The sequence below is a fragment of the Corvus moneduloides genome, chromosome 1 (genome assembly GCF_009650955.1).
Source record: "Corvus moneduloides isolate bCorMon1 chromosome 1, bCorMon1.pri, whole genome shotgun sequence".
Lineage (NCBI taxonomy): Eukaryota > Metazoa > Chordata > Aves > Passeriformes > Corvidae > Corvus > Corvus moneduloides.
The window spans coordinates 10,695,539-10,723,349 of NC_045476.1; the positions used below are offsets into that span (position 1 = coordinate 10,695,539).

General features: G+C 40.9%; 1 protein-coding gene across 1 annotated transcript in view; it reads right to left on the minus strand.

The window, feature by feature from the left end:
- ADARB2 (adenosine deaminase RNA specific B2 (inactive)) overlaps positions 1-27,811 on the minus strand; it is a 308,071-nt gene that overhangs the window by 104,347 nt on the left and 175,913 nt on the right. The window contains exon 2 of the mRNA XM_032099671.1: positions 6,083-6,169. Coding sequence (XP_031955562.1) covers positions 6,083-6,169 — 87 coding nt within the window. The remainder of the gene's footprint in view (positions 1-6,082; positions 6,170-27,811) is intronic.

A 27,811-nucleotide genomic window follows, 5' to 3' on the forward strand; every position in this document is an offset into this window, starting at 1 on the left:
AAGTTGTTCCACAGAAAGGGGGTCACTGCTTAGACAGGAGTAATAATCACGGCTCAAATACCATGTGCGTGGGCCCATTTGCAGAACTGAGTCTTTAGGCTCCCTCTCCTGAAAACCTTGCACACACTGAGCTTCCAGCCTGGGTCTATGTCTCACCAAAGTTATTTCCAGAGCTCTCTTCTGCAGCGCTTTGTTGCGGCAGAAAGTGAACTGACAAATTAAGGTCTTAGTTAAGTTTTAGTTTCTGAAGCTAAGGGGATGGAATGAAGACAGGTGAGGAAGGAAAGGAAAGCAAAATATGCACATAATAGAAAAAGTTTCATCATATGGTATTCAACTGTATAAAATACGACATCTTTAAACCAGCCTCTCTGGAAATAAGACATTTAAAAGATCATGATAACTAAGGCACAAGGATAATGTGCTGTTTTCTCATTGAGTTCACAACTGTATTTATAGAGATTCTGATCTGAAGGGAAAGGGGATATCAGCTTTAACTTCCTCTGTCCAGCTTGGCAGTGGCTCTGGCCATTTTCCTTCCTTTCTCATGTTTTCATTCCACTCAGAATATATCTCTTCAGTTATGTGTATTTTTTAAAGTAAAGGTAAAATATTTTGATGCAGACATATTTTTTAGCAGGAAACAGGTTTGGTTCTGTATTTCACACCTTCTCTCTCAACCTAATAGGTTTTTACAGAGCCAATTATGGTACATAATGATACTGTAGTCAAGAAGCACGAAAAGAAAGATAGCTCCTGCGTCACACAATATTCAGCTTTGAAAAGAATTTGTATTGATTATGCACCACTGAATAGGAAAACTCAAGAGGTTACTTGTGTTTATAATTCATATTGTCTTATTCCATCTGTTTTTCCTTTCATGGTCAGAGAACTGCAGATTTGTGAACGTGAATGTGTGACCTTAACGTCTTACCTTAACCACCCTCAATAAAACAATAGTTAACTAACGCCATAAAATAAACATTACTTATTTGTCTTAAGTTGTGTCTATAAAATTGTCTAGTCCATGTTTTGGCCAACAGAGAGTTTGCCTTGGTGTAGTGAAAAAAATGCAGAAATGCAAGTGTAAAACTTTCAGATATTAGGCACAAAGCATATGTGGACAAAGTTGGGCATGCACGGCGATGACATGCCTGCATTTATGGCGTGTTTTGGCCTCGTCACAGTGAAGAAAATCTGTGCAAGTATCCTTACAGCCAACCAGATTTTAGAGCACCTGGTCCTGAAACACAAGGAAACAGCTCAGTTCTTCCCAGATCGCAGTAGGAGCTGCGCCAGCCATAAGTCATCATGGCCTGTAAATCAGAGGCAGCCTAAACTCAGTGAGTGCCTCACAAAGTCTGTGAGCCTGATGGACTTGTGTGATCCCTGGCAGCTGCCAGGAAATGTGAAATTACTTTATACTTTTAGGTATCTTTGAAATAGGAAGTCTTTGAAATGTGTCTTTTATGAGACCTCTGTGTAGCAGACATAAGATTACCTCTCTAATGGTGGCACATGTACTTCTATTGTGAAAATCAGACAAAGCAGGCAAATGACACCAAACTACACAAGATAAATACTGCAAGCAGCTGTAATAGAACAATCACAAGCAATTTTAGAAATGAAGAGCACTAAAAGGAAAGGGATAAGTCAGAGGATACACAGAGGGAAAATGCAAAACTGTGGATCATTTTCAGTCTTGTTATTTCTCATAGTGTCTTTGTTCTTGACTTTCCCAAATATATTCCTTACATTTAGGGAAAAAAAAGAAAGATAATAAATTATGGTTATCCCATCATGAAAGGTTGGAGAATATTAACATAGTAAGGGGATGGAGTTAAAAGAGAAAGAAAAATATCATACTTTTTTGGCAATAGTTTCTAATTTATTGTGTAAGATTTCTAAAAAAGTCTCACAGCTTTGCATTGTAGTATCTCCTCAGGTAACTTTATTAATTGATTTTTTCAGTTTCACAAGCATCAGGAGACATTGTGATCTTGTATTTGCTTCACTAATTGAACAGGAGAAAAGAAAGCAGTTAGTGAAATATATTTATTTATGCACTATTCCTCAATCTTCTGACTGCTCTTTCATGTTTTTCTCCTTTTGGTCATTATGCACAGTAGAGTTAACCTAGAGAGTTTGCCTCATCAAGAGCATTTCAGAACTATAATGCATCACTAATAATGACACTGAATATGTCTCTGGGTCTTAAGGGCTCTGCAGAACTAACCATCCGATACTCCATGCTACATTTGAAGAGATAATATTATTCCTGTTGAAGGTTATTCTGCTGCCAGGCCAACTTCTAGGGAGGATAGGAAAAAAGAGGTGGTAGGTGGCATATTCATTTTCACTAGCATCTTTACAATGGCAATACATTATTGAAAAGCTGTGATATTAGAAGAAATAATTTGCAATATTTGTATTATGGCCAACTCCTGATTCAAGTGCTAGCTCTGAGACAGGCAACACTGGATTGCTTATGTAGAGTACATTTTTGCTGTTTAACTACATCACGTTGACTGCAGATGTTAGAAGGATGGACTTTCTTAATTCCTGGAATACTTGAAAGTAAAAAATCTTGAATCAGGAGCAACAGGTATGAACCCAGGTGCCAGAGGCATGGTACCTTTGCCCAAGGCCAGCTCCTACATCAAATGCAATGTAGGGCAGTCTCCTCTTGCAAGCAAGATGGCCTTTTCATACACTTATTGATTCCACAACCAAGAATTGGGAATGCTTCTGCCAGGATTTTCAGGTTGATATTCTTGACTTTGGAACAATAAACTTGAAGCTAACAATACAAATCACTCTTTTCTCCCTTACATGAAAACACACATGTATTTTTAAACCTCCATGTAAGAAGTCTAGGTTAGCCATGATTTCTCTGTTGCTGTTGAACACTCCCTGGCAGCTCACAGGGTTCAGGCTATTAAAACCAGTGTCATTAGATTTTATTGGTGCGTAACACCAGACTTCAGAGAGAAGCATTACCAGCGAAACAGAGTACAGGACTTTGCTTGAAGTGAAGATGGAAAGTTTGTGAAAAGTGATTGCCACTGTCTTTAGCTGTTCCAGAATGAACATACTCTACTTTGCCCACCTAACTATCTGAAGTAGCTGCGAAATCCATGTATGTCTAGTACAGATCTTACCAATGAGGGAAATTATTTAAATGATCTAATTGCCCTGACTTAGATGATACTCAAATTCCCATGCTCTCTGTCCAAGTTAGCAAAGAACTGCATGCAGCAGAAAATATGGGCAGCCCATGGCAGAGACAGACCTGAGGACATGCCTTCCTGAATCAGGCCCAGGACATTTTAGGCCCTGGAGAAATCCAAATGATAGCAATAGACACAGTTTTCAAAACAAAAATAAGGGAATTGTTTTGGGGAGGGATTGCTTGGAGCTCTGCCTCCTGGAATGGGATATTCACTCTTTTCTTAGACACAGGGTTGCTGCTGTATCTCACACTGTGGAAACAAAAGCTCTGGGGCCTCATGCTGTCTGAAGAGGAATTTGACCAACATACTCATAACTGAACCTGCACGGAGTCTGGAATGTGTCCTTCAAGACTGCTGGAGTGGTTGAAATCAGTGTGTTGGGGACCATCAGCTCCCGCTGCAGACACTGGGGAGGTGTGTGCTGCCCTGAGCCTGTGCCTGTGGCAGCACTCCATAATGAGATCCCCAGGAATCACATGCTTCTGGCTAGAGACACAACCTGGATTCAAAAGTATCTGTGGCTGGTGATAATCTGCCTTGATCCCGTGGCAAAGCGGGGATGGCACAATCAAAGATCAGGGACAGGCACAGGCTTGTAACATCATGAAAGGCAGGCAGGTAGGCAGTGAACAGGGAATGATTATTCACCGTTTCTTGCAATCCCAGCACTAGAGACAGCAGGCTTGAAGCAATAAAAGGGTGCACTTTTTGACAACACTCTAAATCACTCCTTGTTCCTGGCTGTTGTTGAGATCAGAAGTATCAATGGGCTCCGGAGAGGACTGGACAGTTCTGTTGATGTCTAAGAAATATGGTGATTCAGGTGCAAGGTCTAGCAGAGTAAATTTTTGCTGGGTGCTAGAATGATATACCAAGGGGAGGCTCCCCATCTAAATGTCCTTTTTCTCAAAGCATCACTAACAAATGCTGAAGACCATGTAGAGAGCTAGGCTTCCTATTTCTAATCCTCTGTGACATTTCTTACATTCTTAGGTACAACTGCCTTCTGGGGATGAATAGTGTGGTCCTTTTCTTGCATGTTCAAGATTAGACCTTCATTAGAGACAGATGATTACTTTACCCACAATTCCATTCCAAAGGTGCATAGTGCCCTTGATAGGTTTTTCTAGTATTAGTTCATTGATGATAAACCACAAAAATCATGTCTGTATGCTAATAATCACCTGTTGAAAATGCAGGTGTAGTTAAACTGCATGGCTCCCTCTGTAAAGAAGGCCTAAGGGAATGTGAAACAGGATTTGTATCCATTTCAGCTGGTGGAACTCTGCCCATTGATACAGCACAGTCGGGGAAGCAGCACTCTCACAGGATGCTCAGTGAGCAGAAAACTACAGGGATAAGCAACCTACTTCTCTACCTTGCCAGCATTCTCCTGGGCTCCTGTTAAACTGTTAACACAGAAGAAGGTTCTTCCACTTGTTTAGAGCAAATCTCTGAAGCTCTTTAAAATGTGGAATTACTCCAGAGGTACGTGTGCGTTAGGCTTTAGTGGGATTTAGGCCACTATACTGCAAGTGAACGCAGAAACATGGATGATTTAAAATTAATTCATATTAAAAAAAAAAAAAAAAATTAAAGATTCTAATAGTAACACCTAAAATGTTTTCGGTGTACCAAGAAATAAATAGCTCCCTTTTCACTGGAGCATATGTTTGACCGAAGGGAGGACTGGGTAGGATGACCCTGAAAACAGTGACATTTGCTGTTTCTCTTTCAGAAAACATAGCTTACCCTGTCCATGTGAGCTGTTTTACAGCCCACGCAGGCACGAAGCTGTCTTGGCGTTACAGTAGCAATAAGAAAACGGTGTTACAGTGTTTGGCTTGTGCAAACTTCCTACATTACCTAAAAATAACTAAGTAGCACATTTGGGAACTATTACGCAGGAGGTGCCTGCACAAGCTCATCGTGTGCATAATATGTTTCCTCTGTGTGTGTGTATGCTTCTCATATGTCTTCCTGAAAATGTAGCCTTCCTGGGAGCAATTTTGAAGGATTTTCAGGATTTTTTTTTGCCTTTGCTAAGATCTGTAATAGCCTCTCTTTGTGCAGCAGAATAGTGTGATGTCCACATGATGCTCAGCAGCAGAAAATAGCAGGCTGTGCTTCTTCACTCCTCCAGCAGCTCTTCCCCTTGGTGATACACCATGACCAAACCAAGGCGGATCAGCAACAACAAGGGAAAAATACCCAATTCCTCCCACTGACTGACTCTAACAGGTCACCATGGCAGTACGTGTCTGCCTGGAAAAGAAGCCAGTCTGGTAGGTGATACTAAAACATTGCTCATTTGGTTGAGAAAGCTTCCCTCCCTTTTTTTTTTAAAGATTCAAATTGTGTTAAAATAAGCAGGGCTGGATAACATACAATAATTGCTTCTAGGTGACAAATGGAAGGGCTTATTGAGGGTTTTTAATTCCTAACTGTCACTCTCGGACTTCTTGGTGTTTGGAAGACTTCTCAATTCCTTCAAACCCAGCAGGACTTTCCTCCAGCTCTTCAGTCATGGGCTCAGACAGTTGGTTGAGGTGTAAGGGCCCAAGAGAATAGTAATTAGCCAAGAGCAGTTAATTTTTACATTATATGGTTTATTTAAGCCTGGTTGATCAGTTCTCAATTTGATGGCTCTGTGCAGGGCCAGGAACTCAACTTGATGACCCTTGTGGGTCCCTTCCAGCTCCCTTGTGTGATTCTGTGATTTTATATATGGACTGGGCTTATGGTCTGCCAATAGTTGCAAAACCACCTCCTTTCCACAATTGCTCCTCCACTGTAGAGATTTTATTTTTGAACTTTATTTACATCTATAGAGAAAAGAGACTGCTTACTTAAATTGTCTTCATCCTCCATGGTGGTTGGGCCAGGACTCAGGTACTTGAAGGGTGCTATGAAGGTTGACAGTATGCTTAGTTTTTCTAGAAGAAAACAGAAGAAAAGATAAAATCAGTACTCAGTCAATGCATTCACATCTACTTCACACTTTTTTTCAGGTCAAAACATCTTGGTAAATCTGTTTTGGTTTTTTTTTGGTTTTTTGTTTTTTTTTTCTTTTCTTTCTTTTGGTGTGTGTTTTCTGACATTCTCAGAAGAGATCTCTTCTTTGTGGTGACAGTGACAGGACCCAAGAAAATGGCCTCACATTGTGTCACGGGAGGTTTAGATGAGTATTAGAAAAAGGTTCTTCATCCTTCCAGTGTTTGGGCACTGGAATAGGGTCCCCAGGGAAGTGGTCGCAGCTCCAGCCTGACAGAGTTCAAGAAGTGTTTGGACAATGCTATTAGGCACATGGTGTGACTCTTGGGGATGATCCTGCACTTGATGATCCTTGTGGATCTCTTCCAGCTCAGCACATTCTGTGATTCTGTGCCTCTGCAGTCCCACCAAAGTTAACTGAACCTCGATGCATTTATTACAGCTGCCACATTCCTTCTGGTTTCTGCCCCCATGTAGTGTTTCTCGACGGTGCTTCCCAGCAATGGTGCCTGAGCACTGCAGAGTGGGGGATGCTTGAACTGGTCCAGCTGGGAATGGGGTAGGCAGACAGCCCTGGGAGAAGGGACATGAGCACTGCTCTAATGGATGAGACCATCTACTTCACTTGTTTCCTCTCCGTAACGGAGGCTGAACCAGAATTCTTAGAGAAAGCTCAGGGGTGAATGGCACAAAAGACTCCCACGTCTTCTAATTCTATCAGTTTTTGACATGATTTTTGGAAAACCCTTATGGGGTGCCCAGGAAGCTATTGTCCACACAATAAGAACACTATCTGACATCCCTCTTGTGAACATTCATATTAAGTGCAGTTCCTTTTAACTGCAGTTTCTGTTTATCCTGCAGATAGTGGATGGCAGAGACATTTACTTCCAGTGCCATGACTGGACTCTGCATTAGAGGCCAGGGCAGATTCAGCAAAATGAGAACTGATACTGGCTTATACTAGGTCAATATCTGGCTCAAGATTTATCTATAGGGAAAAGCTGAAGTTAACGCAAACATTAGAAACATATATATTTAGGTGTTTTATTTCCTTTGATAACTAGTTTATTTAGCTGGACATTTATTTTGTTTGAGCTGAGTTCCTTCTGACACACTATGGGGATGTTACTGAGGACCAACAATAACAGAGTGTCTACTGACAGAAGAAACAGAAACACACCTTACAAAGGTGATCCACAGCTTTGAAGAACTTCATTGCTTTGCTAAAGTACTTCTCTGCTTAGAAAGCCTCAGCTGTGGCTGAGGAAATAGGTGGCTGAGGCTCACTTGTTTCCTCAGGTGGAAATGCTCTGCATCCTGCACATTGTGAACAATGCTGACCTCTCATCCTGTGGCAAAAGCATCAAAACCAGACCAAGAATGTATTCTTTGAAGTGACACAGGAAAAATATTTCCATGGGAAATTTATCATTGAGATAATATTTCTCCGAATTTCCTTAAACTACCTGTCTGCTAAAGAACCACTGGTCTAGCAGATATTCCAGCTGAAGAGCACATCTGTTAGCTTTTTGGCCGGGTTCTTCCTGTATGTGCAAACAATCCTTGCTCTTGTTAAAGACTGTTATCAGAACTCATCACAAATGACTGCATACATCTGCCCTTAGCTGGGTAACATTACAGCTCAACTCTATTAAGGGAATTCACTGTAAAAGCTGACTGCTCTTTGTTAAGTAAATACAATAAGCAGAATAAAAGATTGCCTGAAGAAAACCTTTTTCCGTCCAGAAACCTTTCAGCCCAGACTAATATATAATTAGAGCACAAATTAGCCTCCTTCAATTGCAATTTCATTAAGGGATTGCAGTGATGTCAGGAACCAAAAGATTGAAGCTATTTATGAACACTATAGCCAGAAGATTTTCCTAAGTGAATCCTTTGACACTTTTTTGCTAAGGCATTGCTCACTGAGAAATGTGTCATCTCATGTGTGACATCTCACTGCGTGTGAGACTGTTGGGTTGTGATCATGATAAAGGCTGGTATTCACTCCCCACTTTCTCAACTGGTTTCTTTGATTGAAGTGAAAAGAGCGTAGGCTTTTGGGACCTAATCCAAAGGCTGCATTTGGTAAGGGAAATGCTTCAGATGATAGACACAAGATCAGGGCAGCCCTTGGCTGTAGCACCAGCAGTGACTGTTGTGTCTGGGTACTGAGATCCTGAAGTGTGTGTACTCCACCTGTGCCTGACTGCTGACAGCTGTCAGACCTTCAGGATTAACCCTCAAGACACTGATGTCACACACAAACCTAAATCTTCTTTGCTGAGAAAATACTCTCACATCTGATAGAGAGTTAACCCATTAACCAAGCAATATGGAAGTGCTTTCATGCTGCAGGGCTAATACTTACTCCTGCCACCAATCAAAATGCAAATTCATTTAGTTTTATATTACACTATTGTTAGGTAAAGGAATATTTTATGATTTATTTTTGTACAATTGATAGGTGAAATTTACAATGTGGATTTAAAATTTATCAATTTCATTTTTATTTTGTCTTTTAACCATCTTAAGATTTTGTTAGTACTGTTTTCCACCTGTCCCCAAATTCCTGGCTGGTGACTTCACTTTGTGTGGCAGAGAAACAGGATGTATAATTTGCTGGATGCTTAGAGCAGCAATGGATGTGTTTGTGCCAACCAAACTCAGGCAGGTCCTAATAACAGGATATACTTCTATAAATACCAACGATAAAGACTATAATTCAACATTTCAATGCATTGGCTAAGCGAGGGAACACTTAGTGTGTCTGAAAGGAGGAGGAGGGCAGGGTTTTGAGTAAGCTCTGTAAAAAGAGAAAAGCTGTAGTATACCCACTGCACAGAAGAATTATTGAGCCTGTGAAGGAGGAGAAGATAAATGAGAGAATAATTAAATGAAGGTGTTTACCAGGAAATAATCAGGTTAGGTTTAAAATTATTGGTATTATTGTGCAGTTCCATCTTTTGCACATTATTGACTGCTGCTGTACGGACCATGAGGCACTACTTCAGCTTTATTAACATTGGTGAAATTCAGTGTTAATTGTCAAGATTAGGAGAGTTGTGTATTCACACTTTATGGTCCCTGTATAGGTTAATGCCCATCATAATTAGCCTTGTTTCCAGCAGTTTGATGAAATCTTATGAATAAGAATAAAGGACAAGGTTGTATTTAAAAAAATCATAGCGAGAACTACCTCTAAAACCTCCTTCTCTCACTCTCTTTTTCCTTCCATGACATTTTTTTAAAGTATTTTTTTCCAAAAAGAAGCAATGACAGGTAGCCCAAAATCAGAGCAGCTATTTTTACTTTAAAATTGTAAATTTTCTCTGTTATTTGTCTGAGGAAGTTATTTTTCAAGGCTAGGAGAGAAGGTTTAAGAGAGAAAAAAAAGGCATTTCAAAAACTCTTTTCTGCAGAAATGCAGAATATAGAACCCTATGTTTATGAGAAGCAATACATGAAGGTATTATTGCTGGCATTATAGTTGTACCAAAAGCCTCTGATGCCATGAAGAAGAGATTTCATAAGGGCCTACATGGACACAAAGAAAGCTTTATTTACAATGGAAATTGAGAGACAAAGAGCAGGTATAGTGGAATTTATCTCTAGCCACCCTGGAATACTATTGCAAGATGATAGCATCATATTTTGTAGTGCATTCACTATAAAAACAGTCTTCCAAGTGGAAATCTGCTCCAGTACTCCAAGCACAAAAATCATCATTTCTTCTAAAGAGAAGCCTATTACAGGAAGAAAACCTCACTCTTCCGTTTTGGGATGGAAAAGGATTTCAGTTCACTCTTCCAAGGTTATATTTTCCAGCAACAGCAAATTATTAACATAGAATCATAAATGGTGTTTTTTGCAGTAGGCATAAAAATAATTTAAACAAATAAAAAAACCCGTGGAACAAGATACGTTTTGCATGAAATACATAAAATACTTTAGTACAAATGATTCAGCAAAGCCTGGCACGTTAAGGTGCACAAGTTTCCATTAAAACCTGCTTTTTTTGTGAAGTTGCTCTAGCCCTGGGGATTCAGTCAGAAGGCTGGTCACAGGTCCCGTAAATACACTTTTATTGTGAAGACAAGAATGCACACACACAGCTATAAACACATTCGTGCCCTTCATACCTATCAGTATTTGAAGGGCACCAGACAATACTGCTTGATCATCAACTCTACGGAAGTTCTTCCACTCTCAATCACCAGAATAAAAGCAACAGGAACAGCAGGAGCTCAACACTTTTAAAAATCAGCCCTTATACATGTTGGACAAATTGTTTAGCTTCGAGAAGAGCAGACTGAGTGGGGTCATAACAGCAGCCTGCAAGCACATAAAAAGCTGCTGCATGGAAGAAAGGAGCAAACTGTGCTCCATGTGCATTAACACAACTAGAAGTAATGGACTTAAATTGCGCCAAGGAAAATTCACTTTAGACATTAAAAAACCCTTCCTAACAGTAGGGATAGTGCAGTGCAGGAATAGCTTGTCTGGTGGGGAGGTGCTGAAGGGCCACAGGGAGACAGCTGGAATCTGCAGGGGGTTGCACTTGTCCTTGGGCCCATCTTTTATACTTTCCCATCCCTACAGACTCCAGTAGAAAAACTTGCCCTGACCATGAGATCCTGCAGCAGGTTCTAGCTCAAACTTGGAAAAGCAAGTAGTGTTTGCTAATATCTGCTATCTCTGAGCAGAAGTTTGTGGCATGCTCTTTTGCTTGGCAGCTAATGAGCACTATTAATAATTGTTTTTCAAAAATGCAACTTCCGAACAGAAGAAGGATTAGACAGATGGATACCAGTGGTTTGCCAGATCAGTGTTAACAACATTTTACTGAATTAGTTTCATTCTCATATTCAAATTGATTACCATAAGCTACTTTACTTGTCAGAGGTTTCTTCAATAGTATTCTTTTAAAAACACAATGCGGACATTATAAACTCAGGAAGGGACAAATATGATGCAATAGTGTAAACTCAGCTGCAAAACCTCTTGAAAAAAACCTTATTTTTTATTTCTCTAAAGCAGTATTTATGGCTACTTGAATAGTTACATTTTTACAGTTGTGTTTAGCCTTGATTTATTTTGAAAGGGAGGGGGGATATAGGGAGAAAGAGAGCCTGCACATCAGGAGATGATTCTTTATCTTCCTTCCGGTATCTTAGTTCAAGCTTGGGCTGACAGTGACTGACAGTGACTGACAGGATGAAGAGATTCTTTAAGCAAAAGAAAAATATGGTGAATTTGTGGGGAACATAACAATGTCTTTGAACCACAGCGCTTACTGGGAAGGCTCACAGCCTTCTAAATTATGGCTTGTATGGCCACCATGCTGCATCATTTAGTTTTAGCAGCCAGTTTCTAGATAGGGATTTACTTGCACGGTGTCAGGATCAGCCCTTACAGGTGAGTTTGAGAACCCACGAATCTGAAGTTTCTGAGTGTGCAGGGCTTTGCAGCATTGCCCAAGTGCTTTTTTGCTTCACAGGCAAATAGGCAGGCTCTGTGTGATGCTTTTATACCCACACTGACAAAGCTGTGCTGGATCCCTATGAATTACCACCATGGTTCCACTGGGGCTGGGAGGGTCTCTGTCCATCCACTCCAGCCATGTTTAAGTTGGAAGTGTGGCTGCCCTAAACCCCTTCAGAGGGCTGATGGTTCTGTAGACACAGCAACAGTTTTGGCTGCTGCAGGAGCTCCAGTTTGGTGCCTTGCATGGGATAAGTTCAAGCCTGCATGTATTTGCAAGGGGCTATTGACATATGCCCATTCCTCCTTGGTTTGTGTTTTCGTCTGTCAGTCCTACGCTGCAAGGTCTTAAAAGTGGAGCTTTGCTGGCATCATGGACCCTTCAGAGCTAGCAGTTGATGCAACTGGAGCAGCACACCTGCTTCTGAGCAGCCCAAAGGGGAAAAAAGAGACTTTGAACCAGAGAATATGAAAGGGTTAAAATATGTGGGACTGTTCCTGTCTGCAGCTGTGCTGCTTGGCACCCCTGAGAGCGTGGCCTTTCCAATGGACAGTTACTAAAGGTCTCCTTTTCATAACTGGTTTTCAATCCAAGGCATTTGCAGTGATATCCCACCCTGGCCCATGTTAAGGAAAACATGTTAAGGGAACTGTTAAGGAAAGCTTTCTTTGGAGGTAGCAGAGATATATGCAGAGAGAAAAACCTTCTGCTTAAATACGAATTTTGACTGGAACATTTTTATTAAAAGCAGGGACAAAAGGGACTATTCAGATTAAGGAATTTAGGTTTTTAAAAGAAAAATAAATGTATTTGGCATTACTGTTTCTGTTCTCTGCTTCAGCAAGGACCTGAAGATGTAAAATAGCAGAGCACATTGTTTTTAGTCTGATAGCTAAAGGGAAGACAAAACCAGGGAACATTTCGGTAGTCAGATTTCAGGCGAAGGTTTTCAGCTGCTTGAAGCAAGTTGTGTCTTGAGTTAGAAGTCAGAGGTGTGAACCTGGATCCATGAAATCTTCCTCTGAAACAGGGCAACAAGCTGTTCAGTACGATGCAGCGCCCAGGCACAGAAGCACCTGCCTTGCCTGCAAGTTGAACATGGCCTGCCAAGTGCAGGGGTCTTCTGTAAATAGATCTACTTGCTGTCTTTATAATTTTTTTATGTAGTTCTTGGAGCAGAGAATATATTTTGGTCTATTCTTGTTCAGTGCTTAGCAAAATAGGATCTATGTCCAAGACGAGAGCTCTGAAATGCAATTATATTAAGTAGCAATAGCAGTTTATGGTATTATGTTACTGCAGAGAACATTAAATGTGAAACATCAGTTAGCTCAGGGGCCTGGCAGCTGGACTAATCCTCTGTGCATCCTGTCCCAGCTGTCTGCTGACCCAGAACTGCTATCCTTGGAAAGCTTTTGGGGAAGCTGTGTGAAATGTTTTACCAGTGCCAGTCCAACACCTAACAGGCAGCGGCAGGTCCATGCCCTGTGCTCTGGCCCCTCTGCAGCCCTGCATCCCACCAGTGCCTCCACACATGGCTGCACTAATTTACTCTGAGGCCACAGTAACTTCTGGCTTATCACTTAGGAAGCAGAAAGGACCAGCAAAAAGCCCATGCTTGTGATTTGTATGGATTCATTTGATATGGTCTGAGGTACATGGGGATATGTTTAATTGATCACGTTATGCATTAGGACATAATTTCTTCCTACAGTGGCATGTCCTGCAGCTCTCCTGCATTTCTGGAATGGAGATAGTGGGGTTTAGCTGCAGATTCATCACATGAATTCAAATAGGCACTTGCATAGGCAAATCTGAGGGGCTGTACTTCTGTGCTCTGTACCAGCCCACTCCAAGCTCCTTCACCATGAAAGACCTCTATGGAATGAAACATGTTGCGCTGTGAAATATTAGTTTCTTATTACTTCCAGTAAAGAGCAAAGTAAGTAAAAACACAAGGTGGTTGATGGATTTTTTATAAGAAAGGCAATGTGTCTGTGTTTTGTTCTCTGTTAGACTCCGTGGAAATCAATTTGAAATCTAGTTCAGCCTAGTAAAATTAGATCTAAAACTATTTAATTTTGTTGCAAGAGTGTTTCTCTCTCCTGATGCCTTGCTTGAGGACACATAGAGATAAAAACTCTTGAGTTATTATCAGTTTATGTGAATCTGTCTTCTTGTGGAGTGTACTATATTATGTATTTCTAAGTGATCTGGCTGTAGCTTGGAGAACAGCAGTTTAAAATCCACACCTTAGCAAGCTTCTTATGCTATTTGAACATTCATTTTGGAAATATTTTTATTTTGCATTCTATAAACTGTGACAGGCTTTTGTTTCCTCTTTTTTATCTTTATTTTTTGGGATGTCATCACTTTAGAAAACAGGAGAAGCACAGAGAAAATAATAGCATGAAACCCACCAGTTCTGAATGTGTGCTGAATAGGGATGCAATGAAGACCACAAAAATAGCCAGTGGATTTATTAAGCATACAATAAATCACTCTGCTTAACTATGACTATTTGACTGTATGCCAAACAGTATTATCAAACAGTATTATCCAAGAGCAAAAGTCTTCAGTCATATGGGTAACTAGTTTGGCCAGTACTAAGGGAGATGGGTTAGTTTCTCATCAGCCTGTGTCTACATACAAATCTGCACTACTTAAGGAGACTTTGCTAAGCTGGAACAGAAAACTGTATGAAAATTCTCGATTTGGGTTAAGAGAGGTTTGCCTATCACTAATTTAAACCTGTCAACTAAATTATGATTATGTGATATATGAGTGGTCTAACCCAAAGTAAGAGTACCACAGTTAGTAAAGGTATTTAAAAGGATGGCTGGAGCCAGTGGAATTGAGGGCTGGGGAGCAAAGCAGGCAAAACTACACACTGTGGCTCAGGACTGTGCATGCAGAGGGACAAGGAGGACACAAAGCTTTGTGCTGCACTGCCTGATTTTGAAAGGGTTTGCCTCCTTCTGAAACCAGCAGTCCACTCAGGTACATAAGTTCTAAGGTGGGGCTGAGCTGTTAAAGCCAAGTTTCAGTTTTCCAGACTCTGTCTCCAAGTGCAGCCATCATCTGCTGTAAGAAAGGCTGAACAACCCTAGGAAGGACTGATCTCACTGGCATGGGCATGTACAAATGAATGCCTGCTGAGATAAGTAAAATAAAGCCCTCCCAGCAGATGCCTATTTTTTTTACCTGGGACCTGGACTGTCGATTTAGGCTAAAAGCCTAACTTGTAGATGTCCAAAGTTAGGAGACATGATTTCTACCCTACCTTTCCAGAAAATCCTGGCCTGTGTTCTGGTGGGTGTTACCACTGCCTGTGGCTGGACTATAAGGTGCAGAGGGGGATGTCCTGCTTCCCTGAGCAATGCAGCCCCTGCAAGAAGGCTCTTCTATTGACATGTTTTCTTGATACTTTCAGTCCTTGATCTACACAGAGGTTTGGGTAACGAACTGAATGGTGTGCTACTGAAAGAGCGATCAAAACTCTTTTATGCTCACAGAGCTCCCACTTAAGGCACTCAAAGAACTGCAAACACCATGAGTTACTACCCGGAGAAACTGTAAAGATATTTGTGTAGGTGCAACATGGATGAAAGCTAAGTATTTATTTTATACTCTGTAAAATTATAGTTTCACCGTAAAGCAGATCACCTAACATGGGCACAGCAATATACTTCACCTCAACACAAACGGCTCTTTCAGTTCTTTTAAAGTTTCACTTGCTGATCTGCAGTTAAGCCCACAAATGCAGACACAGATAGAGCTGTACATCTGCTTTCCAAAACTGACCATGGGACTGATGTGAAACAGCCCCAGCTGAGTGCAGACACTGCCTGTGAGCACTCCTCTGTGAGCTGTAACCCCCTCCTTCTCAAACTGAATAGCTGCTTAAACATTAGGAAGTGAATGGCCTGCATCAGAAAGCTCCAGTTGGCAATTAGTGGTGAAAGGCTTTTAAAAATCTCTTCTCTGTTCATCTACTGTAAGCAGCCAAGTGCTGTGACCTCTTCCTCTTGTACGCCCATAATAATAATAATGCATATTTAACCTGATTCCTGCCCTGATTTATCCTTGGTAGCATGAGGCAGTCTTGTGTTAACTAATCTGTCTGTGGGCAGAAAGTTAAAGGAATGACTGTTACAATTTAGGGTGATACAAGAGGCCTGAGATTTGCAGGGGTTTCTCAGACAAGATGCTACTGAGAGATGTCAGGTCTGCTCATTGAGCAGTTATTTAAGTATCTAGGCATTTAGATCCCTTGGGAGCTGAGGCAGCTAGAAGGAGTTAGGGGCTATTCTGGGTCTGTCCCAGATGTTGCTGGTAAATACAGTGCCTTTGACTACAAAGCAACTTCTCCAGTTTTACCTGTTACGGCATGAGCATTCAATATTTATTAAAGTTTCCACCACTGCTTATAGAGAGTCTTATAGTCTCAGGTTCATCACTGCTACTTTGTTAGTATTTTGTTTTTACCTTTCAGCCTTTAGTCAGTCCTAGCATAAATTGCTTCAAATATTTTCTTCAATTAAGAGCAGTGACAAAGGAAAAGTTTGCTAAGGCTTTACAATGAAGGCCAAGTTTTCAGAGTGATGCAAAGGGAACTTGACAACTGACTCCCATCAACAATAATAATGGGAGTTATGCATCTAACTCTTTCTGCATTGTGCTGACATTGTACCCTTGAATGTTAGCACAGTTCAATAATTCTCCAAAGATGAGGCAGCTTATTTTCTCTGCCACTGCTGCTTTGCTGGCATTTTTATGGCATTCCCAGAAGTACTACCTGTCAGAGTTAGTACTTCCAAGGATGGCATTGCTTTGGGGTGATTGAGGATTGATGTAATTAAAGAGAAGGCAGTCTACTGCTTGCCCATGGGTATTTTATATTAAGTGTTTCACTGCACAGCTACGATTGATGATTTAAATGATGACAAAGTTGGGCTGCTCTATATGGGCAACAGTGATTGAAACCATGAATTCAGGGATGTGCGATTTTTTGCTGAAAACTCTGAGAGGGCTGCAGAAACAGAGCTTTCTAGGAAAACTGCAACCTCCTCAGGAGCCATTTCACTAAGGATGGTGTCCCTGCCCATGGCAGGGGGTTTGGAACAACATGACCTTTAAGGTCCCTTCCCAACCCAAACTATTATATGAATAACACCACTGGAAACTTGCAGAAACTTGCCACTGGAAGGGACAGTCCCAGCCACATCTAGGGACAAGTAAGATTATTACTTGGGACTAATTTGGAAAAGATTAGGAAAAGGAAAATATAATACTACATCATTAAACAAATCCCCTGGTGCAGTTGTTGTTGTCTTAAGTGGGATTGTCCAATTAAATCTACACATGTTTTTGTACATATCCACAACTGGAGCGGGCACTGTAGGCTTTCTTTAATAGTCAGTGAAGACATAGTCAGTATAGCCTATGGCACTAAAGAGCATTAATTTAGTCCTAAGGTAAGTATGTGTTAGTCCTGCTCTGTAACTTGAACATGTTAAAAACAACATGAAATATCAGACATATTCTTATCTCAGTGTTTATGCCTTAATAAAATGATGAAGTGTTATAATCCAACAGGAAGGCTGCTCTTTAATGCTGCAGACAGAGTTTGCTAAGGATAGTCTGGGAACATAAACCAGCTCTTTGTGCAGAAAGAAGGGGAATCTGTTTCTTCTCTTCCCTGCTATAATGTCCATAAACTCCAATTACATTTATAACTTTGCATTAAATTAAATATTTTACACAAGCACTTAAAAAGTCTACTAAATATCCAATAACAGTTTTCTTTATTCCCTTGTTAGCAGCTGCCATGGCAGCAGGACTCACACGAGAATGAAAGTGATTTAGTGCATTGATTTGCAGTTGGCACAGCCCTCTGTTCTCAAACAGAACTGATTAGCTTAGCAGGAAAGTGCCATTTACTTTTTATTGTGTTTCTTTTCTGCTCATCTCCCTTCAGTGGCTGCCAAGAGGAACAGAAGAGCTGTAACCTCCTGAGCAGGTTGCTTACTTTCTTCAGCTCCAAATTCTGCAATCCTGAGGACTAATTTGTCTGGATAGTGCTGTAGCATCAATACAGATGCCAGGGTTACTGCTTTGGTGTACTGAAAACAGGTCCCAGTGAGCTCTTTCAGGCTCTTTCTACACAAAATTAACCCTGACTATGAGAAGCTCCTATGTGTCCAAAAGTGCCATCTAACCCAGGATTTTAGGGTTTTTTTCAGCATTTACTGGTAAAGCTAATAGGACAAATGTCTAGCTGGGAAGGTTTCTCTTGAGTATCTCACTTCCGCTTCATAAAGAGACCATAGGGCTTGTCTTCTAATACATTACATTTGAAGGACTGTGTACACACTTCTGTGTCTCTGATCTTCCGTGTATTGAAGCTGCTGGTGAAACTCTTGATTCACCAATTAAAAATGAAGATTTTCTGCAGTGCAGAATGACCAGCAGCTGCAATGAAACAGTGGGAGTCATTGAATTGGCAATTATTTTCCCTTGAAGACCAATTCATGACAAAAGTTCAGTTTGCTCTGGCTAAGACTCCATCATTTCAGGGGTCAGATCCTCAGCTGGAGTGAGTGTCTGTGGCTTTACTGAACTCCATGAACATACATGGCGTCATGCCAGCTGAGGTCAGTAGAATAACACTGTTTCAAATCAGTTAAGGTTCTGATCCCATAAACTTGTCATGACTATTCCGTCTCATTAGTCCTTTCCAGTTCTCTCTGAAACTTTTCAAAAATTCAGTGATGCCAAAGCTTCTTAGAGGTGTTAGATATCTCCAAGTCTGTTTCTACTAAGAAATAATAAGGAAAAAAAACCCAAAAGGAAACGATGGGAGGCTGAAAACACGGTTCAGAGTAATTTCTGGGAACAAAGATTAACAGATGAAGAGGGGAAGAGAGAATCTCCTTCCTACTTTCTAGCTGAAATTCACTCAATAATATTAATCCTTTTGGACTCTTTACAGTTAGTAGAGATGAAGAGGCTAATCTCTGTCTCTTCTACACTGGAGGCTCCATTAGTTCTATTAAATAGCTGGTGCAGCACCAGAGAAAGAAGTACATATGCATTTACCTCCCTTCTCCTTTGATCTCAGTAAGAGATTATGAAACAGCTCCCATATTCTGTTCTTTCATTTCAAAATGCAAAGCAATCTGTAACTTTCTTCCCTCTGGCACAGGAAATCCTGGTGAGGAGAGGGGTCCTTTACTAGAAAATGTATAGCTCACACTTTTCAAATGTATCTAACTCCATTAGTCATGTGAATTCAATCTCTTTTATTCACTCGTATGAGCTGTCTTTCCTCCTTCCACAACAACAAAGAAAATCCTCTTTTCTGGTAAAGCAGGAGTTTTTTGAACTTCACTGATTCAAAAGACTGCAGTATCTACCATAGCTAATGAACTCCTGGCAAAGCAGGAGTGTGCTGATAGGGCAACATGACCACAGTCCTCTCCTAAACCACCAGAAAATAAAAGCTACCTTTTTGCAGGACTTAAAGTACTGCAGATGAGGGTATACTCACTGTCAACAAAACCCTACTCTTTTGGTGCTGCATACCATTTGTTCTGCCACTGGTGGCAAACTTTAATAACCATGAGTTGAATTTTAGGATAAAATGACTCATGCCTTAAACTCCACTGATTGCAAAGGGATGCCTGCCTGGCTCAGATACAGAAGTAAACATTTGGTCAGATAAAACCAATGTCACACATCTGGTCATCCACAGCTCGCTCACACTTGCATCTGTGAAATACCTTCCTTGGCTAGATTCTGGGCTTTCTTCCTGTGAAAACTCAGACACAAGGTGACAGAAGAAGGGAAAATAACGGCACCAGAGTGTAGAAAAAACCATGGTGTCAGAAGGTGGCTGAGGCTCATATCTGCAGTTGGATGGCATAGAAATACAGATAGAAGCACAATGTTGTGGCCTCCAAAGTGGATCCTGTAACCCTCTGTCAGAGCCTAAAAGAATTACTTAGGTTTGGAGAGCATCTCGAATCAGATACCTCAAAAAGGAACACAGAGGTGACAGAATTCTTAGTGTGGTTTTCACGAAAATACTCAGTAATAAACACCGAAGATTAGCGTGTATCCAAAATCTATCCCCCTTCAGGGCTTGGGGAACTTGCTTGTGGTTACTGGGAGGGACCCCTTCTGTTTGGGAGTTTTTCCTGAGGACTCGTGTCCAAGCCCTGTCTTTCCAGCTGGGGGGAAATGGGAAGAAGGATCATGGTCTTTTAAAATGGGGTAGCAGTGGGTGACAGGGAGGGTAGACCCCTGTGTCCAGGTAACACAGTTACTGCATTAATCCAGAGCAGGGCTGTGTCGGGTCTGGGGACTGGCACTCCTGCAGCTGGGACTCACAGTCCTGGAAAGGCTGTGGGCAGGGTGGGGGGAGCCCATCACTGCCCTCAGGGACCACACAGCCAGCACACTGTTAACACAGTCTGGCTACCTGCACATGCAGTACTACTTCTACGTATATTTTAATGCTGTTCCACACACATTTTAACTTTTAAATTTGACTAGTAAATTTTCAATGTAGGAAAAAATAGTAACAGATATTTAACAGTAATCCTGCTCTTCCCCACTGCCACTGGAAGGCACTAATCCACCCAAACCACCTGTCCTTGCATCAAACACACACATAATGACCATGCTCAATGAGGCCTTGCTTGGCTTCCAAGCCTTTTGATTAGAACATGCCTCATTCTGATACACAGCAGAGACACCACGTGGCTTTCCAAGTGACTACCCTGTCCCAGTGGCACAGGGACACGGCCACCCCCACTGGCACCAGACTGCTGTCCTGAGGACAGGCCTTGGCTGACAGGTGACAGTGAATGGGTCGCCAAGGAGTTGGTGCCTTTCTGCTGGCAGCCAGTGCCAGAGCAGGGAAGGGCTCATGCTGCCATGGGGCCAATTTGAGAAGCCCAGATGGGCCAGCCCACGGCCTGACGTCCTGCAGTGAATGGTTCTTTGTGGTGCTGCTATATTTAAATGCTAGGCCAGTGTTGCACAACAATACTTATAACCTCAGTCTTCACTATTAGAAATGGGCTGTGCCCTGATTTGTTCAGCTTTGTAGTATTGTTCACATGTGGAATCCGGGATAGCGGGATATATTTGGAGTTATGGGGGTCACATCTGTAGTGCCATGGCTAAAGACCAAGCTATTACAAGCATATATATTAACTTTTCCAAGGCATTTGATTGTCCAACACTATTCAGAATGTCCAGGAGCATTTGTGCTAAGAAAATTGAAGCACTTTGGCCTTGGCTGAGGTTCAACAGATAGATTTGCTTCATATTTGTTAACAAAAGTGACCACGAAAGACAGAGGGACAAAGAAAAGGTGACAATTTGTCTCCAGAACTACCCACACAGTAAACCTCCAGTGAAGAGTTTTATGGGAAAAAGTCCATTTCTTTAAATGGACTTTCTATAAAGTCCATTTTCATGTTCACTATTCTGCTTCCAGACTTTATAGATGGTTATCAGAACAAAGGTAATTATCTAATGCTGGTGATTTAAATACAAACAACACAATCATTCGTTTCCTTGGCCCTGAGTGACAAAACTTCAGAGTGCAATGTGACCTCTGCCACTTACACAAATGACTTACTAGCAAGAAATAAACTTCTTCAATTCAAAAAGAAATGGAGAAAAACAAATCCATATCTTCCCTCCCCAAATGGACAACAAGATCATAAAGTCATGCTCCATATGGCCCTGACACTGTCAGGTGGCTTAGGCAGTAGACTGAGGGCTGTGTCATTGATATGTGTAGAACTCAAGAGCTGTCTAGCACATGTCTACTGCTGAGAGAGTGATTTGCATCTGATTTTTCCAGTAGTTTTTCTGTTTGTATCACTCTGGTTTTTCCAAATACACTTGTCAGTAGAATTTGTTCAACTGCACTTTGCAAACACATTTTAGCCTATGTAAACTATTTGTTTTGACTGTTCACTACTCATGCTGTGTAACCAGCCACCTAAGGCAAACTGCAGTTTTCCACTGCTTTTGCAGATGACTGATCCCTGAAGTGCCCTGAACTCCTCTGCAAATCTCTGCTGTGATCTGTCTCCAGTCACCCAATAAGGTTACCCAAATCTATTTTTCACTCACATAACAAGAGCCACTATCTGTTGTCTCTTAACAGATATGCTTAATATCCTGACAGAAATGAAAACAATGAAGTGATTTGCCCACACACAAAATGAGTTGGAAAAGGAATATATTAATGATTCTTTTTAACCCAGGCATATTTAAAATGTAAAAATTACTTCCAAATCTCTTCATAAACTAATAAAAAATGCAAATGCTAGCTTGAAGAATTCTTCATTGAAAATGATTACAGAAAAACTTCTAACATAGATGCATCTTTGCTTGGCATATCACTTATCAGGCTGCCTCTGAAGAGACCTGGAGGTCTGGACTGCACAACTACACCCACAGTTTGAATCCATTGGGTAAGTTACAGCAATATCTCATTTTTTTTACCCTGTACAATGAGATGTGATTGCTGTTCCTGATGAACAGCAGTGGACATACTTTCCTAGAGAATAAAACCAGAGAGCCTCACAAGAGTAAATCACAACCTCTTGACTGCCCCCGAGCCTTTCATCTGGTCAGCTTGATGCTTAGCACAGTAATGGCTAAGGTTAGATGAGATGAACCCCATTCTGACTGTTTAACTTGTAACAACTCCCAGTGCCAGGCTGATAAAAGCCTTGTGCGTTAGTACAGAAGTGACACTGCACTTATTTGCAGACAGCTCTATGGAACAAGCCCTATGTTGTTTTCATGGTTAGTTAGCATGGATTTAAGAAACCAACTGCAGAAGAACTCTGACTGCTAATGACACATCTGTGGGCAAAGGTGCCACAGCATTCAGAGCGCAACACAACAGGGCTCCCAAACGTGCGTCAGTTGCCACAGCCCCATCAGCTCAGTGAACTCCCAGGCACCTTTTGGGGCCTTGTTTATATCTGAAAACCTGGTTAGAAAAATATGTTATGGATCCAGAGTATTTTGCATTTTTTAATGGCCAGGCTGGGGTCACACGCAAAGGCTTCCACCCTCTTGCAAATGTCAAAATCTGACTCAGACTGGACATAACCCAAAACACCTTGTTATGACTCCTTGTGGGAACATCATTACATGTGGCAAAATTAAAATAAAATAAAGATATCTAACCTAAAATAGGTAGCACGCATTTTTGTAGAGGAAGGTGATTCGGTGCTGTTATTTTGAGTACTCTGCTGACAGACACTTTTCTGTATCATTCTAATTTCAGTGCTTCTATCTATAGCTCTTTGTGTAGATTTGCCCTTTCTATGTGCACTGTTGTCAACGGAAAGATACTGTAAACCAGTTTCAAGGTGTGACTCAGAAAAAGCTGGCAAAAAGAGGCTCTGAAATTTTCAAAGCCATGTTGTGCATATCTTCAGTTTGAATGGATATGGATGCAATCCTCTACAGTTTGGCAAATCTCATCCATAAGCTGCCTCCCACCTTCAAAACAGAGTCAATGTCATCCAAAAAGGTACTAGCACATGACAACAATGATTCCCAGCTCTTGAGGACAGCCTTGGATCTCTGTTATGGCTGATGTCTATGAGAGAATGTACATCTACATCAAGTTTGCATACATACAGACATACATTTACAGGAACCTCTGTGGTTTTCCAAACACAGGCACCAAGTTTGTCAATCAGAACCTCCAAGCACCTAAACACATACAGGAGCCACCTACACCTCAGAGTTCTTGGCATCCAGCTAAGATACTCATGACTGAAACAGGGTTCCCCATGTCCAAGAGAAAATCTTCATACAAGGCTTAGAGAACTCACAGGTTTTTAAAACCATTATGGTGAGGCTTGTAGAAAAGAAATCAAGGACGGAGATCTGGAGGGAGGTAGATCTAGATGAATAGTGGCTTTATAAGGAGTAGCACAGAAGATATGTTTAGAAAGAAATCCCGTTTTGATTTAAGATGCACAACTATCCCAGATATTGCCTATAAGCCCATCAGAATAGGATTTCCTGGCTCTCAAGGATGATTTTCTTTTTGCAGGTCTTCTCTACACTATAATTGAAAGAGCAAAAAATATCATAGCTTCACCCAAAACAATTTAGAGCCAGGAAAAGGAAGACTTCCATCCATTCTTCCCTATTTCTTACTGCTGACCTGTTCTGACAGGCTGCTCAGGAAGACAATGGGGATTTACTGTTTGCTCTGTTGCACACAAAAAAGCATTAAAATAAAAAATCCTCATGTAAATAATTGCATCAATTTTGCAATCAACCAGAAAACAAACAAACAAAATCCAGTGGGGCCAACACTGAATGTACTAATCTTGCCAATGCTCTGTATAATTAAAACAATTTCACCTTGAAATCTGGCATTCATTATAATATGGAGCACCTCCAGGCTTTAGCATTTTAGTTTGTTTTTATGGACCTAGAGGACCTACAACAGAGGTTTGTACATGAAATATATTCTAGTCTTTTTGCTTCTGAGCCATTTAGCAATTATTTTATGCAATCTATTGTTACATATTAGCTGTCTCTTGTTTCTGTTGCTGCACCTGTATGACTTAGGAAACACCTCAGTGCATCTCACTTGGCAGCAAAATTCACCACAAAGTCATTGATATCAACATACTAGCAAACCCCAAGTAAATCCCGAATTTGTGTTTGCATTCAATGAACACAGCATTGAAGAGATTTGCTGTTGTTGTCCTCTAAGCAGTGAAAGAACAAAATTTTAAAAACAATTCTGAATCTCAACACTAGCATTTCAGATTTCCCACCTTCATATAGGGGCTTAGTTTACAGGAGGTGTCTGATAAAATCCTGAAAAATTGTTGATATTTTTTTGGAAATCGATTGACATAAACTAAAAGGGAAGCACCAAAACTTACATGCACACCTCTCATCTTTGCCCTTTAACATGAGAAATGGATCTCAACTTCAAACTTTAGGAAAATGCAGATCTTATTTTAAACTTTAGACCTTATGCCTGGGTAATTCAGGCTTCTTAGTCAAAATCTACTCTGGCTCTAGTACCAATCTGATTCCTCACTTAAATTTAAATTTCGCCACTTGGGCCTAGCTTTAATTTAAATATTGAAGATTTATTCAGTTGCCTTCCTTCTTCTAGCATCAAGCAGTTTCAGCTAAAGAGATTTGTACTGGAAATGCACTCATTCAGCATTGGTACTGTTAAATTAGCGGTGATATATATGTGTTTGTGGGCACAGTGACCTTTATTAGCTCCTCATTATGTTTGAAAATAGTTCTTGTTATCTGACTGAATGAATTATGCTGAGCATTGTTATGGCTCAGATAACCTATGGAAACTAGTTATTTTTCATGATATGTTAAATGTTAAAACTAACAAGCAGTTAGTTAAGCATTACACTGGAGACTATCATCATGTCTTACACTTGGAACATGCACTTTTAAGACTGTTCAGATTAAAGATGAATCAAAGCACTTCAGCTTCAGGGATAGAACTGGAGGTGTACATCCCTCCAGACAGAACTGGAGTGTAAAATCCAACACAAATTGCTTTTAAAATTTAATAATTCACAAAATCTATGGTTAAGCACAGCCTGGCTGGGATAGATAAGTAAAATAAATACTGCAAAGTCAATTTTTAATAATCTGTGGCATGAAATTTAAGCACAAGAGAAAACATTTCACAATCAAGTCAGAAGCTTTTTGTAAATGATCAAATGAGAATTTTAAACCCACTCACCTACCAATGCAAAATACATCCAGTTTGTCCTTTAGTCCTCACAGCACACTCCTAGATTCCTTTGTTTAAATGCCTTTTAATTCTAAGAGAGCCTTTGCTGTAACCCTTTTTTAGAACTAGAGTTATTTACAACCTCAGAAGAAGATAGATTCAGGAGCCTGTTCTTTGCTGGTGAATTGGCACATCAAATGCAGTCACAGGAAATAATGTAATTAGTTCCTGTGCTAGTCTGGTAACAAGTGGTCTGGTATATTTATCTAATTATTGAGACAACACATTTACAACTGAAGGGATTTTGTTATAAGAGGTTTATAACACTCTGATTTAGGCTGATCTTCAGTCTCTTAATGCCAAGTAAAAACTGGCCTTCGAGCAACATTTTTGTATGATGAAGAATAAAATCCCAGATGGATTATGACAAGTCTGTGTTGTCCTAAAAGAGAAATCAAAATGAAAAGCTGGGAAAATTAAATGGGAAGGATAATATATATACACACACTCGTTCAGGAGGAGAGAGAAAATGTGAAGATTTGTACATTTTTTATGCATCTGGAATCAGTATGCTAACATGCTGTTTATGCTAAGAGGTGTACCATCTGCAAGGAATAAAGAAAAGGGAGAGATTATACTATATTATGGGGAAATCATATTTTGACTTTATTATTATGGCTGTGGCTATTTTATGAAAAGGAGGTGGATTAATAATTGTCTAACCAACCAAAAAGGAAGGAGAAAGCAAAATGGATTTTTCAGAGAATATTTCTCATGCAATAATAAGGGGCTTGTGCAACAGAGCAGAAGGAGGAAGGGAAGGCAGTGACAAGAAAGGGAGACTGAGCTCCATGGTAGGAGAGAGGTGAGAGCTTGGGTGTCTGCAGAGCTGATCATGGCTGCAGAGAGAAGGGTGAGTATGCATCAGCAACATAACCAGCGACAGAAGAGGTCCTCTGGTGCCCTGGACTTATGCAAAGAGGATGACAATGAGCCACAAGACTTGGCTGCATGTCCCCTAAGCACAGCTGCCTCCTGGGGTGTCTGGGCAGGGGCAGAGGAGAGGCAGAACAAGGGGTTGCTGCAATGCAACCCTCAGTGCTGAGAGGGGATCCTGAATCCAGGCTCTCATCTGGAATGGGACATGGGCCGGGGTGGCTGCATTCTCTCACGTCTCCATGTAAGGCCCAGGGGACCAGGGCTGGTCAGGACACAGAGGATGATGACACTGGGAGTCAAAAGCAGATCCCTGAGTAGGAAGCCGTTAGGAAATTATTTTCCAGTATAAAACTGTAAGGAAAACACACAGCCTTTCAACCTAAGGTAAAGGAGCTAAAAGCTGGTAAAGCTCAGCCCTACACTGAGGATCTGGACCAGACCTCCTGCTCCTTTTATTTACACTCTCTCATTATAGATATTTGGCACATGCTATTGCACTTCTTCCCCCCTGCTCCTGCTCCTACTCTGGGCCAGAGGCTTTTTGTTCTGAATGGAAGGACAATCCTCACAAAGGGCCTTTTTCCTGAGAGATATTGGTTTCATTTACAGTGGGCTAGAAATGCGTGTGCTGCCATGCCCTGGGCTTTTCAATCACCCGCCAAGAGCACTCACTTTTCATTGTTTCCATTTTAACGCTGCTCTTGCAGCTGCAATTGCAGCCACTTTGAATTAAATCTGGGTTAACAGTCTGAGGACAGATAAGCCCCAAGAGAGGAAATGATGTAAATCCAAATGGCAATTCTTTAACCTATTGCTTATTATGACAGGCTGGAAGCCCTGCATGCGATCGGAAGCAAAGTGCATTTCTGCAGTCTATTCTCATTTGCATAAACCTTTCTCTTGGTATTTGCATAATTTTTCAATTAATCACCAGGACAATACTCTAACTCCTGAATATCCCTCTCCCAGGCATTTAAGGTATTCTTGCTAATATAAAAAGCTTTAGACAACAATGATGAGGCCAAGACCTGGAGTTTTCTATTTATTTCACACGTAAAACCCCGTCCAAATGTTTACTGTACCTTATACTCCACAACAAGTGCGTCACTGATTACTGAAAAAGCACAGATGGGACATAGACAGTTTTTCATTCCTTGTTCCATATGATAGAACTCAACACATCTGGTATGCTATGAAAAGCATCTTTGCACTAATTTGTTTGTCAGTATCTATTGAAAGGACTATCTGTCATCCTGTCGCATTTTGGTTGCCCTGAGATGTCTGAAGACAAGACTAGTCACAAATTGTGACTGCTGGCCACTGGGGAATAACTGGTAGAAACCACCAGCTGTTCCAAGGATCATCAGT